At 43.0% G+C, this 15,831-nt stretch overlaps 2 protein-coding genes across 4 annotated transcripts; both read right to left on the reverse strand.

Moving 5' to 3' along the window:
- Positions 1 to 2,447: 2,447 nt before the first annotated feature.
- Positions 2,448 to 4,485, reverse strand: LOC120025672 (guanine nucleotide exchange factor MSS4-like). Its single transcript, XM_038970226.1, has 2 exons — positions 4,009 to 4,485; positions 2,448 to 3,700 (listed from the first exon to the last, which is right to left on the reverse strand). Exons 1-2 carry the CDS (start codon positions 4,159 to 4,161, stop codon positions 3,452 to 3,454), a joined length of 402 nt encoding a protein of 133 aa, XP_038826154.1. The 5' UTR covers positions 4,162 to 4,485; the 3' UTR covers positions 2,448 to 3,451.
- Positions 4,486 to 8,871: 4,386 nt separating this feature from the next.
- On the reverse strand, positions 8,872 to 15,578 carry LOC120062273 (adiponectin receptor protein 1-like). 3 transcript variants are annotated; one of them, XM_039012119.1, is made up of 8 exons: positions 15,344 to 15,574; positions 14,333 to 14,562; positions 13,635 to 13,754; positions 13,122 to 13,293; positions 11,772 to 11,958; positions 11,409 to 11,596; positions 10,796 to 10,989; positions 8,872 to 10,617 (listed from the first exon to the last, which is right to left on the reverse strand). In XM_039012119.1, exons 2-8 carry the CDS (start codon positions 14,474 to 14,476, stop codon positions 10,489 to 10,491), a joined length of 1,134 nt encoding a protein of 377 aa, XP_038868047.1. In that variant the 5' UTR covers positions 14,477 to 14,562; positions 15,344 to 15,574; the 3' UTR covers positions 8,872 to 10,488. The 3 variants fall into 3 exon arrangements, with proteins under 3 accessions (XP_038868047.1, XP_038868039.1, XP_038868056.1); XM_039012111.1 differs by having other exon boundaries at positions 14,333 to 14,555; positions 15,344 to 15,573; XM_039012128.1 differs by having other exon boundaries at positions 10,582 to 10,679; positions 14,333 to 14,555; positions 15,344 to 15,578.
- Positions 15,579 to 15,831: the final 253 nt, after the last annotated feature.

Here is a 15,831-nt window from a genome sequence, read left to right on the forward strand (position 1 = left end):
TCCAGTACAACATTGGTGACCAAAGACCCATAAAAGAATGCACAACTAGTCGTACCTTGACACGAATAACGTATGGCAGCCAACGACCTTACGGAGTTCCACTTCTTAGAGCAAGAAAACTAGAAACTGCAGTTGCAGTGGGCTAAGAAACATTAAAACTGGATACTTTAGAATTGGAAAAACATTGCCTGGTCTGATGAATCACGGTTCCTGCGGTTACACGCTGATGGGAAGATTAGGGTATGGAGAAAATGACATGAGTACAACTGCTCTTAAACGCTAGTAAAACAAAATGCATGCTCTTCAACCGATCATTGCCCGCACCAGCCCGCCCAACTAGCATCACTACTCTGGACGGTTCTGACTTAGAATATGTGGACAACCACAAATACCTAAGTGTCTGGCTAGACTGTAAACTCTCCTTCCTGACTCATATTAAGCATCTCCAATCCAAAATTAAATCTAGAATCGGCTTTCTTTTTCTCAACAGAGCCTCCTTCACCCATGCTGCCAAACACACCCTTGTAAAACTGACTATCCTACCAATCCTTGACTTCGGTGATGTAATATACAAAATAGCCTCCAACACTCTACTCAGCAAATTGGATGCAGTCTATCACAGCGCCATCCGTTTTGTCACCAAAGCCCCATATACTACCCACCACTGCAACCTGTATGCTCTCATTGGCTGGCCCTCGCTTCATATTCGTCGCCAAACCCACAGGCTCCAGGTCATCTATAAGTCTTTGCTAGATAAAGCCCTGCCTTATCTCAGCTCACTGGTCACCATAGCAACACCCACCCGTAGCACATGCTCCAGCAGGTATATTTCACCGGTCATCCCCAAAGCCAACACCTCCTTTGTTCTCTGCTGCCAATGACTGGAACGAATTGCAAAAATCACTGAAGTTGGAAACATATCTCCCTCACTAACTTTAAGCGTCAGCTGTCAGAACAGTTTACCGATCGCTGCAGCTGTAACGTTACACAGCCCATCTGTAAATAGCCCATCCAACCAACTACCTACCTCATCCCCATATTTGTTTTTGTGCTCTTTTGCACACCAGTATTTCTACTTGCACATCCTCATCTGCACATCTATAACACGTGTAAATTGCTAAATTGTAATTACTTTGCCACTATGGCCTATTTATTGCCTTACCTCCTTACTTCATTTGCACACACTGTATACAATTTTTTCTACTGTTATTGACTGTATATTTGTTTATCCCATGTGTAACTGTGTTGTTTTTGTCACACTGCTTTGCTTTATCTTGGCCAGTTGTAGTTGTAAATGAGAACTTGTTCTCCACTGGCCTACCTCATTAAATTAAGGTGAAATAAAAAAAATTAAACATGAATCCATCATGCTGCTTTATAGGCTGGCGGTGGTGTAGTGTCTTCATGGCACACATTGGGTCCCTTGATAAAAGTTGGGTCCCTTGATAAACACTGACCCGGATGACACTGGGCCAATTGAGCGCCATCCCAATCACAGCCGGTTGTGATACAGCCTGGAATTGAACCAGGGTCTGTAGTGACACCTCTAGCACTGAGATGCAGTGTGTTAGACCGCTGAGCCACTCGACAGGTTACCTGAACATCATTGCCAATCATCAGGTGCATCCCTTAATGGCAAGTGTATCTATCTGCAAATTGATTTTTTTCAACAAGATAATGCCCAATGCCGCAAGGCTAGGATTGTCCAGGAATGTTTCCACAAACATGACAGTAAATTAATCTTACTTCAGTGGCCTGCCCAATAACCACATCTCAATCCAATTGAGCATCTGTGGGATGATGGAAAAAGCAAGTCGGAGTGGAGATCCACTACCAGCCAACTGTCAGAAGCATTAGATTCAACATGGGCCAGCATCCCTGTGGCACACTTCCGACACCTTGTAGAGTCCATGCCCCGACAAATTGAGGCTGAGGGCAAAAGGGTGTGCAATTCAATATTAGGAAGGACTATGTACAGGGGTACCAGTACCCCCCTGTATATAGTCTTGCTATTTTACTGCTGCTCTTTAGTTACTTGTTACTTTTATTTCTTATTCGTGTTTATTTTTTTAAACTGCGTTGTTGGTTAGGGGCTTATAAGTAAGCATTTCACTGTAAGGGCTACACCTGTTGTATTCGGCACATGTGACTAATAAAATGTTATCCTAATGTTTTGTGCACTCAGTGTACATGTAAAACTGGCAAGCTATGCAATAAATAAAAACAATAGGCTACTTGAACCAATAGTGAACACATGTTTAAGTTAGATAAATCTGTCCCGAAGCGACTGTCCAATGAAAGTATAATAAAAATCATTAATCCCAAATAATTCCATCAACCACAGGGGGTTTTGCGCTACTAGTACTGACTTCCTATTTCCCATACAATCACGTCAATGAGGGTGTACTCTATCCTTGAACTCACAAACTGGTCAAAAAGCAAAGAACTGAGTGATACGTTTTATTTTAATGAGTTAAGAACAGTTTAGAAGAGCATCAAAAATGCTTGGGTGCAGAGCAAGAGAAGTGAAATGCATGATCAATAGCTCACATAGTCAAGCCAAGGGTAATTCAGTCCTCAATGCAGATGAAACTGAAAAAAATGCCAGAACATGATGAGCATGTACTGTAGAGATCTAATGGGGTCCTCTGGAGTCAGCTGGCAATAGAAGAGCCAAACAAGGCAGCAGAGAGCAGCCTTTGAAGCCAATGTGGTATATCAACAGACAAAACACTTGAAGTGAAGTGTATCAGCAACAAATGCCTAGAGCACACTAATCAAATACAACCACTCCCATTATTCAGCATGCAAGGTGAAGGGTGTGCCAAGTGGATAAGCACACTAACTAGTTAAAATGCTGCACATAATTTCATATTACCATCTGCAATAAGTATTAGTAGTAATATTTCAGAAGTAAAAAGTAATAAGTAGGCCTATACAAACAATTAAATTCAGCTGAGGCTGTAGGGTTAACCTCAGACCAAAGCATAACACCAGAATATGGGTTAGTTACAGTATTGGATTGAATAACAATTTTAAAGACAGATAAGACATGTGTCCAGAGAACCACATCAATACCATTGTTTATCAGTAGAGAAAAAGGGATAGAAGTGGACGCTTGGCCTTGTTGAACTAAGGAGTCATCATAACCGAGACAGCATCCAGCACCAGCCAGAAGGGGAAAGAAGGAGTAAAGAGTTACAGACGAGACAGACCAACACCAATGTAGCCTATCCCAGAGGGTGACCATTCTATTGCCTCTGACCACAGAACATTGGCCGTCATTTTCTGTTCATTTCCCAACGATTCTACATGCTGAATCGACACTGTCCGCCGACACCCAGAAGATAATCTACTGCGCATGGCCAACATTCGTGTTGGTCCATCTTGTCCTTCAGTTCCAAATTGTACACCCTTCTGATGTTTCCTCAGTTTCTCATTATGGACCACACTAGGCATGATTGACTCTTTCCAATGCAACATAGAAGCTCTTTTTGTCATCCAGGCAGTGCCAGCCAATGGGTCCAATCTCACAGTCTGCACAAATTAGGTACTTGATTCTCCCCACGTCCTTGGTGAAGCCCACATTCTCAAAGGTGTACATATCATCGACTAACCAGTGGGCAGTCAGTTTGTCCCCATCCATGGATCCCTCTGATTGGGTGATAGTGGTCTTCTTCCTCATTGCGGGAAGGAATAGCTGGTGCATATTGGGGAGGAAATAAAAGACAAGATTCATCATGTCAATGAGCCTTAATATGAATAGATAAACAGAAGTGATATTCCACTCCCTGACATTTAGTCACATCATGGCATAGCAAATTGCACATTGTATGCACAATATCATTTCGTTCATTAGGTGGTGGTTAGACATTGCACTATGCTGAAAACAAAGCAAGTATGATGAATGCCCATTCGGATAAGAAAATACTTCACTTATTAATGAAATAACTTGTCATTTTAGGTAATTTGTATTTTGGGGTTACTCCTGTCTGAGGTGAACCTTACCTCCTTCTCTGCAAACACCGCCACCCCTGGGCAGAGGACCTTCGATCCACAACGTTGGCACAAAACTGACTTGATATTCTTTCCATCCTCTGACACCAGCGTAGACCGGTCGGCGCATCCTTCAGAGGGAGAGCACTGTTCGTGGTTGTCCATGTTAAACGCGAATAGAAGGCAACTTATGTGACTATAGTACACTATACAGCTAATGCTAAGATCGTTACCTATAGTCTAACTACTGCTCTATATATTTTTTGCAACTATTCGTCTAGCCTGCCTTACCAGCAAACAGTACCCAACTAGCTAGCTAATATCGGCTAATGCGAACTTCTTTGGGCTTAATGCTGTACATTGGGCTTAACAACCATAAGAAATAATGGCTAGAGTACGCCTAAAGTACTACCAAACGGTAGTACAAATAATGTAACTAAATTGTATTTAAAACACTCGGCTATATCAAACAACAAGCGTTGCTGGACAGTGTGCACCCGCTGAAACTTCCGTTCGGAAACCACATCGCTAAATTATAGCGTTCCTCCGTCGTGTAAGACGTTTGATTTTAAAATAACTGCTGCTTTATTGTTCTTTATCTAGAGATAAAACAAATTAAATAATGTAATTTCATCGAAACACTAAGATAATATTTTAGGGAAACAATAAGTCTACTATAGCTCAAATATGGTTCAAACAATTTTATTTTATTTACTTTGGATAAGATCAAAACAGACAGACCCTTGTGACAGTAATAATCATATCCACCCAGTTTACCAATTCGTTAGAGTGAGGTCAACAATATATAAGATGCCAGAATGTGGCTGATACTGCAATAAATCGTTCGTTAGGGTTAGTGTTCCCACACGGCCATATCTCCAAGCGCTTGTTTACCGAAGACAGACAGGTCCCGTGCGAGAGAGGCAGGTTGAGGTTTCCAGGGTTAGAGTAGTGCAGAAGTTTTCATATGCTGAGGCGGTGAAGAATGTAGAGGATGATGGGTCAAAGGGGAGGGATCCTGAGAAGAGTGGTGTGAGTAGTAGATCTGTACCAGTACAGTACAGAGGCCAACAAGTGATATATGTTTCAGTAAGATTTGATTTTTAGCATTATAGCAATGGTTATCAACTGTACTGCAGGGATGGACATTTAGTCGCAGAAAATGGAGGTTGTGGTGGCAGCTGCAGAGAGGTATTTGGGTGTGCGAGATTTACAGGGGGTTAAGTGGTGGTGTCTCATCCTTTCAGGTTGTTGGCCTGAAGTATGACTAAATAGATCTAAATAGTGGAGTAGGGTGGTGTTATTTTTCTATTACTTTATTTTTTGTGAGTGTTGTGTTGTGTTAGGTGGTATTTCTTTCTTTATTTTTTCAAGCAAATTATAAGGGAGTTGTACTCCAGTCTAGTAGGTGGCGGTAATGCAACATTTATTGGATGCTAACTGTCGTTAAACCTCATTGAAGAAAAAAAAGATACAAAAGCGAGGACCTATACCCAAAGAGGATGGATATACTGACCAGATACACTACATGACCAAAATAATGTGGACACCTGATCGTCGAAAATCTCTTTCCAAAAGCATGGACATTGATATGGAGTTGGTCCCCCCTTTGCTACTATAACAGCCGCCACTCTTCTGGGAAGGCTTTCCACTGGATGTTGGAACATTGCTGCGAGGACTTGCTTCCATTCAGCCGCAAGAGCTTTAGTGAGGTCGGGCACTGATGTTGGGTGATTAGGCCTGGCTCGCAGTCGGCGTTCCAATTCATCCCAAAGGGGTTGAGGTCAGGGCTCTGTGCAGGCCAGTCAAGTTCTTCCACACCGATCTCGACAAACCATTTCTGTATGTGTAACAGTATAGCTTCCGTCCCTCTCCTCGCCCCAAACCAGGGACCCTCTGCACACATTGACAACAGCCACCCTCGAAGCATTGTTACCCATCGCTCCACAAAAGCCGCGGCCCTTGCAGAGCAAGGGGAACAACTACTTCAAGGTCTCAGAGCGAGTGACGTCACCGATTGAACCGCTATTAGCGCACACCCCGCTAACTAGCTAGCCATTTCACATCAGTTACATATGGACTTCGCTTTGTGCACGGGGCATTGTCATGCTGAAACAGGAAAGTGCCAGTAGCGTGATTCATCACTTCACTCCAGAGAATTCCGCTTCCGCTGCTCCATAGTCCAATGGCGGCGAGCTTTACACCACTCCAGCCGACTCTTTGCATTGCGCATGGTGATCTTAGGTCTGTGTGCGGCTACTGGAATGGAAACCCATTTCTTGCAGTTTGGAACTCGGAAGTGAGCGTTGCAACAGAGGGTTGACATTTTTTTATGCGCTACTCAGCTCTCCCATTCTGTGAGCTTTTGTGGCCTACCAATTCGCGGCTGAGCAGTTGTTACTCCAAGACGTTTCCACTTCACAGTAACAGCACTTATAGTTGACCGGGGCAGCTCTAACAGGGCAGAAATTTGACAAATTGACTTGTTGGAAAGGTGGCATCCTATGATGGTGCCACATTGAAAGTTACTGAGCACTTCAGTAATGCCATTCTACTGTCAATGTTTGTCTATGGAGATTGCATGGCGGTGTGCTCGATTTTATACACCTGTCAGCAATGGGTGTGGCTGAAATAACCAAATCCACTCATTTGAAGGGGTGTCCACATACTTTTGTGTATATATAGTGTACATGTCTCGCCACCCTAACAATTGTCGTTGTCCACAAAGTGGCACCGCGGCTGTCTAGCTCCCGCCTATGGATACATCACATTATTGTAATCCTATTTTGAATAATCCATGAGGGTTGTTGACGTCAACCGCCTGTATTCAATGGAGAGAGATGCTATGCGAGTAGCCTCATGTCATAAATATGCATAGACTCCGAGATATCTCGAGACTCCGATATATAGCATTGTTTCTCTAAATTGCAAAGATGTCACGTGACTTGCTTATATCAGTACACTCTAAACAATTTAAACAATTGCGAAACTTCTTTTGGATCGAATTAACCTCACGTAGCAAATAAGCCATTCATTTTTTTCGTGGGCATGTTCGAGTGGATCACTTTTGTGGTGACCAACACCCTTCAAAGTGTGTTGGATTATGGGGATAAAATTGTCCAATTTGAGGCTACATGTCAACCGCATGAACTTTACAAAATACATGTGATCAAAGGTCATGAAGTTTTGACTGCAAGTTTCTGCAGTTACTTTTCACCAACTTCATCCTGCAGCCATCAGCTCTATTGTCTACCAATCATTGGGGTGTTTTTGTTTCACTCACCAGAACATGACCAAATACTTGACTGAAACAGGAACCAACTTTGCCTAGATCATACATACACACATGTGTATATATATATATATATATACATATACATACACACACTACCATTCAAAAGTTTGGGGTACCTTCGAAATGTCCTTGTTTTCCATGAAAACATACATGAAATGAGTTGCAAAATTAATAGGAAATACAGTCAAGACGTTGACAAGGTTATAATATTGATTTTTAATTGAAATAATAATTGTGCCCTTCAAACAATGCTTTCGTCAAAGAATTCTCCATTTGCAGCAATTACAGCCTTCGTCTGTCCTTAACACTTTTTTCCAATCTTCCTCTGTCCAGTGTCTGTGTTCTTTTGCCTATCTATTAGGGACGGAAGCTGTTTCAGTCAAGTATTGGACATGACTCCAACCAGGTCATCAGGAGGGATCAGCCAAAGATTTGTATAACTAACCCAAGATAGACCAGAGCCTGTTGTTTCCAATGAGAGCAAATTAATCATAGTGGGCAGAACAAGCAAGGAGGTGGGCAGAGACAAGCGTGAGCTAGTGAGATCCTATTGGTGTGTTCTAGCATGTATTTGCATATTTCTGTTAGGTAACACCTACTGTGAAGTGCCCGTGTGCAATAACTCAATTCACCCCTGCACTCCTAACCAAGGCAATTTTTTTTAAACTTTAGCAAAGGGTGAAGTCTACAAAACACAGTGTTTGTTACCGATTCTAGTTTTGGAAACAAAATACTGATAAAATGTTTCATGAGAAAATTTGCAGAATGTCAGTCAAAATCCATCTCATCACCATATTTGGTAGTGAGTGGAAAGGCCAACCAGATGCTTCACATTTATACATCCAGTGAAATATCTGGCTCATTGTTCTGTGGTTGCACCTCCCTTGACTTCACTCCTCGAATTTCGTCAGTCGGTTGCTTTAGCCTTACCACTCAAACGTCCCCAATGCCTTTTGCTCTCAGAAAGCAAATTCTATGGATGAGATTGTAACTATCAAAAATCCTGTTAAACTGGATGGGCTATACGTCAAGGGTGTGCCTTTCCAAATCATGTCCAATCAATTGAATTTACCACAGGTGGATTCCAATTAAGTTGTAGAAACATCAAGAACAATCAATGGGAACAGGATGCACCTGAGCTCAATTTCAAGTCTCATAGCAAAGGGTCTGAATACTTGTGTAAATATTGTGTTTTTTATTTTGAATACTTTTCTAAAAACCTGTTTTCGCTTTGTCATTATGGGGTGTGTGTAGATGGGGGGAAAACTATTTAATCCATTTTAGAATAAGGCTGTAATGTAACAATGTTGAAAACGTCAAGGGGTCTGAATACTTTCCGAATGTACTGGAGTAGGAGTGATTCCATTATATGCAACACCCCAGATAAATTATGACTAGTATAGATGTGGACAGACATGAGGCATTAATATAGTCAGTCTATTAACACGCCAAAGAAATTGACCTCATTGAAGCAGCATTAGTAACTCAAATGGCTAAACAAATATTGAAAACAATTTTCATGTATGTGAAAAGTAGTGCAATATAACTATATCAGACAGAAAATGCATGACTCAGTTTGGTTCCCATTAATAAATATTTATTATGTGTTTACATTTCAGGGAAATGTATGATCCATCAACTTGTCTACACAGGATACAACACAAAGTCAAGAATACATAGATTGCTTAGTCTTTGTAATAAAGCCACAAAGTCAGCTTAAAAAAAAAAGAAAGGTCTTAATAAATAGCAGTTTGAGAACTATTGGAGGTCAAAAGTTTAATAGTGATTTGATATAAAGGAAAAAAATAAGGTCCCTATCATATCTGGAGATCCTAATGAAGTTCACTTGACTGCAATATTGGCCCATCTATTGAAAAACTATTTCCATTGGCCTAACCTGCGGACTACACCGGCCACGCGTGTGCATATGTTGATTTTGTCCATCCACATTTGATGCGATCACGACACACGCAGTTGTGCGTTTCTCTACTCCGACGATTAATCCACAGAACTAGAAACTAAGTAGGTTTCCCTTTTTATCTTCCTGATATCCAATAAGGAGGGGACTTGCAGCATCTGGCGCTTCTCAATAGAACCAAGTTCTATTTTAGCGCTTGGCTACGCAGACGCTCATTCACGCGAGCGGTGTGAATAACATGTATTTGTACATTTATTTTGCAACGCTCGCGGCACGCAACGTGGCTAGTGAGGTTTGCATGTAAGGCACAGGAAAACTAAATGATTATTCATACACACTACATGGTGGACCTTATGCAATGACTTAAAGTTTAAACAGTAATAACATACTTTTAAGGTGCAATAATTTGACCTTAAGAGTTCTGAAATATAGCCTTAAAAAGAAAAGAAACTCAAGATGAGAAGAGTTAACCTATTCCCAGATTTGCCCATTGTGCGTTGCAAGGTTAGTTTCATACCAGCTATCAATCATACAAGATTGTGTTCAATTGTAAAGGGACATGAGGGATAAGGGTACCAAGCACCATGTCTTGTAAGAAAGTAATTTAAATTGTTTGCCTTCCAGCTCCATAACCCATACCTGGGTTGGGGTTGACTGCTTTTATTATTATTTTTTTTAAATCAACAGAATCAAATGCCCATAATGAATTGTTGGAATTGCCCATTGTTTTCAATCAGGACTTTTCAATGTTCAATTCATGAATTGAATTTCAATTAAATTCCTTGTATTGACAGAATAAATATGGAATGTATTGACCCCAACCCGGACCCATTCTATCACACAAGCCTCCTACAACTTGATGTAGGCAGCTCTGTAGGCCAAGAAAGACACCATCATGATATCTCTATGACTTTGAGGTTCCCTTCCTTCAAGGAAACATGTAATCAATCTGGTCAAAAAAACCCTGTTGTTCTTAATGAGCTAAAGTCAAGCCTAGAGCTTCATCTTGATAAAAAAAAAGTGGTGCCGCATCGGCGGGATGCCCCTCCATTTAGTTCACTGGCTAAAGATACTTTATTGGGGAGAAAGGAGCCCAAGCAGAGAACCACCACCAGAAAACCAAGTATGACATGAGCAAATCAGGGGAGGAGAAGAAGAGAGGAGAAAAGGAGCTACGGGGGACCATGGCGTGTTCCAGCAGCACTTTATAGGGTAGGGAGGCGGGGGAGGGAGGGGCATCGACCAAGAAATGGCTGAGGGGGCCACAGCTGGGCTGCTCTCAGAGAAGGGTGTCGTCAGTGCAGCCTCCCTCCAGGCCGTAGCGGAACTCCTGCAGGTTGGTGACGCCGTAGAAGTGGATGAAGGCTGCTGCAACCACCAGGACATGGAAGATCTGGTGGGAGTGGAACTGAGGAGAGGGAGGTCAGAGGCAGCGTACCAAATGGCACCATATTTCTCCATTTAGTGCATCTGATAAATGACAATAACATTATCCTTATATAAGTGAGGACATAGGGTTAGTTCAGGAGCTAGCTACAAGCCTGTGTCTACATCCCAAATGGAAGAAAAAAAAGTGCCTGTCTTACCCAGATGTCACATTTGCCGGGGAAGTAGCGCTCAGGGATCCTGGCGGCGTACAGTCCGGCGCCAGTGATGTACATGGCGCCCATCAGGTAGAACCAGCCCATCTGTCCCACAGTGGTGGCCTTGACGAAGCCCTCCTCGATGGTGAAGTGCACTGTGGGGACGATGCCGCTCAGTCCCAGGCCCATGAACACTCCTGTGGGAGACATGGAGGGGAAAGGTTGGTTGGTGGAAGCACTGGGCTGGAGCATTCGTAGTATAGGACGGGGGTCTTCAATCTTTTCTTACCCAGCAACCCATCATAAGTTAGCAAACCCCCCCCCCCCCCTCCATGTCTTGTCTCATCAGGTAAATGATAATGACAAGAAGTAAAACATTTTAAAATTAGATTTGGTAGATTGTTTAAATTTTTTGAACTCCCCACATTATAATGCACTGGTAGCCTATTTGCAGGTACTTCTTCAAAGCCTATGTCAGATACTCTAGTAAAAAAAAAAAAAGATCATACTATAAAGATAGTAGCATGTTGAATTAATACATTTACATGCATGTCCTTGCTCTGTAGCTACGTCACAGTTCACTCTCTGACAGGCTGGTTAATATGTGGTGCAGCACCTGCTCGGGTGGGCCGGTGCGCGGGCGTGGAGAAGCGCTCCCACTGGGCCACTACGATGGCGGCGATGCCCAGCACACAGACTATGGTGAGGTAGATGAGGCGTGGCTGCGGGGAACAGTAGAACGAGTAGTAGAGCCAGGGCACAAAGGAACCCATGATCAGCAGGGCGATACCTGAGTAGTCAAGCCTAAGGGGAGACAAACAACACCGTGGAGGTTAGATGAGGAATGACGCAGATCCATTTGGATGACACTTGAACATAAGACAATTTCTGAAATGAAACATCACATTTCCTCTCAGAAACACAGTTGTGCTAATCAGAAAACAAACAGAAGTTCTGGGAGGGGGCCATGCGGCCTTACTTGGAGAAGGTGCGAGACACTTTCTCAGAGTGGCAGTAGACGGTATGAAAGAGCCAGGAGAAGCTGAGGCAGAGCACCGCGCCCAGAAAGAACATCCCAAACACCACCTTTTCCTGCAGAGGTGCCATGAAGTACATGTTGGGCCGCAGAATGGTGTACGTGCCCAGACAAATAAACAGGATCAGCCCTGGGGGTTGGAGAGGTGAGGCCATCATTAGTGGATCAGTAATCATATTGGGCATATCATAACAAATGAATATTAGCGAAAGAACAGGATCTCTATGGGGCATACTACATATATAAGGTGGGGGGCACAATCAAGGCCATTGTATATGGAAATGTTATGTGTAGAGGAGGCACAATACTTCGCTATATAGTATGGATAAGTGACGGCACTATACATACATCGCTTAACAGCAGCACGCTGAACTTCTACTGAATGTACCCTAGCTGTCAGGAACGTGTACTTGTACTTCACAGCAACTTTATAGGCGTATGGTTAAACATGTGAGGATTGGCCAAAAGTATGTGGACTCCTGCTCGTCGATCATCTCATTCCAAATTCAAGGCCAATAATATGGAGTTTGACCCCCCTTTGCTTCCATAACAGCCTCCACTCTTATGGGAAGGCTTTCCACTAGGTGTTGGAACATTGCTGGGGGGGGGTTGCTTCCATTCAGCTACAAGAGCATTAGTGAGGTTGGGCGATAAGGCCTGGCTCGCATTCAGCGTTCCAATTCATCCCAAAGGTGTACGATGAGGTTGAGGTCAGGACTCTGTGCAGGCCAGTCAAGTTCTTCCACACCGATCTCGATAATCCATTTCTGTATAGACCTCGATTTGTGCACCAGGACATTGTCATGCTGAAACAGGAAAGGGCCTTCCCCAAACTGTTGCCACAAAGTTGGAAGCACAGAATCTAGAATGTCATTCTCTTGCTGTAGCGTTAAGATTTCCACTACTCCAGAGTCCAATGGCGGAGAGCTCTACACCACTCCAGCCGACGCTAGGCATTGCGCATGTGATCTTAGACTTGGATCTTAGGTGGATGTTGCTGAGCCGTTGTTGCTCCTAGTCATTTCCACTTCACAATAACAGCACTTAAAGTTGACCGGGGCAGCTCTTGCAGGGCAGAAATTTGACAAACTAACTTGTTGGAAAGGTAGCATCCTATGACGGTGCCACGTTGAAAGTCACTGAGCTCTTCAGTACGGGCCATTCTACTGCCAATGTTTGTCTATGGGGATTGCATGGCGGTGTACTCAATTTTATAAAATAGCCCGAAACCACTAATTTGAAGAGGTATCCACATACACTACATGGCCAAAAGTATCTCACACACTCACTCACCCAGAAGGTGGGTCCAGATGTTGCCTGTTTCTGTATGGATCCTGAAGATGCTTCCAAAGCAGGCGCGGAAGGAGGGCATTGGGGGCCGGTGTCCATGCAGGAGGTAGTCGTTGTCCTTCAGCCACTCCGGCAGGACGTGAAAAGGGATTACCCTCCAGCTACCCTTCCACACCTGAAACACAGGGGTATAGGCTACCATGAATGTCCTGTTCATCTCACCAGTCTTATTCTCTCTTGTATGAACTTAAGACAGAGCAGCCATAGGGGCTGTTCCAGAAAGCAGGATCAATGAGTTAGCCAGGTAACTGTACCAGAATTTCTGAAATAACTTCATATTTTCAAGAAATATAGACTTGAAATGGGCATGGTATAATTGACTCAACAACCAACAACCCATATTCAAGTTTAGCTTTCTAAATGAATCAGAAAATCAAGAGATATATTTGGCTTGTTATGAAAGTTAGCTGGCTAACTTAATGATCCTGGCTTCTGGAACAGCCCAATGATGCCTACTTTGTGCACAAACTCCTCCATCTTCTCCATGGCGTGGTGAGCCTGGAGGGGCAGCGTCAGGACCTCTTCCACCTCTTCGTCATCATCATCATCATCATCATCAGGCAGAACTGAGGCCCCCTGCAGAGAGAAAGTGGAAGGTGATTTAGTTAGGTGAGTAGAGCACGCAGGATAATAGTGAACACATGGGAATGAATCCCAGTTGGCTTTGGTCTACATTTCCCTAACCAATACTTAGGTGTGACCCCCACCAAGCTGAGCTCTATTGCCCAATGACCTCAACCTACATTTGTTTTGTCTTCAACTGGGGTCTAATCAGGTGGGTGCAACGCTTCAGAACATTCAGATAAATGCGTGTATAACAAACCAATGTGTCTGCCATGTAGAATTGGCCAATAGGGAGTTCTGCAACATTCTGAACTTTCACCTCTCTGAATACACTGATGGTTTCACTAGAAACTTGTGTTTGCAGACCACCTCAATCTTTCAAAATATTGATTTAGAAGATTCTGAGCTCCGCTTTAGAAAATACCTGTGTTAATACAGCAGTTGAGTCAGGCTTCATACCAAATTACCCCCTATTCCATATATAGTGCACTACTTTCGACTAGGGCCCATAGGAAACTGATCAATATTAGAGCACTGTGTAGAGAATAGGGTGCCATTTGGTTAGAAAACTTTGTCTCCCCCACTCTCACCTCCGACATCATGCCTTTCCCCGCTGCCTGCCGGCCCGCCTCCTCCAGCAGGGGTCCCAACTCCATCAGCTCTACATCCGGGGACCGGCAGTCCTCCGAGATCCGACAGTCTGCATCGCTCGCAGACCCGTTTCGGCCTGACATAGGGAGACCGCCTGATGACCTGTCCTCTGCCTGTGTATCCTGCTTAAGCCTGGCACTTTCAGTTCTCAGTTGGCCAGTACTGAGGACTCAATAAATCACAACTAAATTAGCCAAATACATTACCTAGCCAGTTACTGTAGTTTCACTGAAACAACTCGATTTGAAATTACAACTAACTTCACCTGTGACAATAGCACTTGATGTGGATTTTTGGTAGGTCTATATTTCCCACAGAAATTGTCCTCGCCTGTTCTTGCATTCAGCACTGAGTGTGCAGCTTCCAGTATTACTTTGACAAACATTTTAACACCATCAACAACGTCTTATATCATGCTCAGCTATACAGTCGTGAGAATATTAACTCGATAAATCAGCATTTAATAACAGTTTAGACGATATGTTACTCGGCTAAAACGGCAAGACCAAAATTGCTCTTGGTAGACAGACGAAAGGGTAGTTGGTTAGCTAACAGCTAACAAACAAAACTGGCAAGACTGTCAGCTGGTTGGCTAGCTTTGAACAAAACATCAACACAATAGTATCAGAAGAAACATCGAATTAAATAGCAAGATAACGACTTGACACCCCCCAAACTCCTTTATTATTATTTGGCTGACATGATTGCTTACGTACACTGGTAAATTATAGTTTGAGCCCGAAGCTAACGCACGCTAGCTACTAGAAATCGCTAGCTAACTGCCTAGCACTAGCAGGTTAGCGTTCGCATATTCAAAGAAAGCTGGTCACATTTGGCTGTATCGAACCAATATCAAACACCCTGACTATTGCAATTACTGCATCTGCAATAATATTGTTCGTTGTTTAAGTTAGCTAGTTAACGTTTACATGTTCATTCAACAGACGTACCTTATACTCCAGACGGCAAAGGAAACGTGACCCTGATCCCTTCCGGATTCTTACAAAAACAAGCCGAACCTCCGAACATTCACGAAGCACGACGAATGAAAATTACAAGTTATATTAATGCCAAGCAACTGGTTTACGTTTAACTGGGCCTCATAAACAATGACGCTGCGTCTCCATGTAGTGGTTAAAATTACAATTGTACAATGGTTAAAATGTTTTAGGTTTAACCCCCTATGAATGATATCAAATCAACATAGGCTAAAAATAGTAATGTTCTATTCCCAGGTCATGCTCGTGCTTATGCTATTAATGATTCAGTGGAATCGCATTACCTCCATAATAGTTCCTGCACGAACCCACATGAAAGTTACTTGTACTTTACAATGTTAAAAGTTGTATTCAGCCCGGAGCTGCCGACGCCACATTTTAGCAGCACAAGAAAAGCTTACTAAAAAATAAATAATAATCCTCATCCAGCATCCTTGTGG

This window comes from Salvelinus namaycush, chromosome 2 (assembly GCF_016432855.1).
Source record: "Salvelinus namaycush isolate Seneca chromosome 2, SaNama_1.0, whole genome shotgun sequence".
Lineage (NCBI taxonomy): Eukaryota > Metazoa > Chordata > Actinopteri > Salmoniformes > Salmonidae > Salvelinus > Salvelinus namaycush.

What these genes read in the sequence shown, in the direction of transcription:
- LOC120025672 (XM_038970226.1), bottom strand. Translation starts at nt 4,161, where the DNA reads ATGGACAACCACGAACAGTGCTCTCCCTCTGAAGGATGCGCCGACCGG. An exon ending in CGGTGTTTGCAGAGAAGGAG is followed by an intron (nt 3,701 to 4,008) that starts GTAAGGTTCACC and finishes AATATGCACCAG; the next exon opens with CTATTCCTTCCCGCAATGAG.
- LOC120062273 (XM_039012119.1), bottom strand. Translation starts at nt 14,476, where the DNA reads ATGTCAGGCCGAAACGGGTCTGCGAGCGATGCAGACTGTCGGATCTCG. An exon ending in TGGAGGAGTTTGTGCACAAA is followed by an intron (nt 13,294 to 13,634) that starts GTAGGCATCATT and finishes CCTGTGTTTCAG; the next exon opens with GTGTGGAAGGGTAGCTGGAG. An exon ending in GCACCGGCCCACCCGAGCAG is followed by an intron (nt 10,990 to 11,408) that starts GTGCTGCACCAC and finishes TGTCTCCCACAG; the next exon opens with GAGTGTTCATGGGCCTGGGA.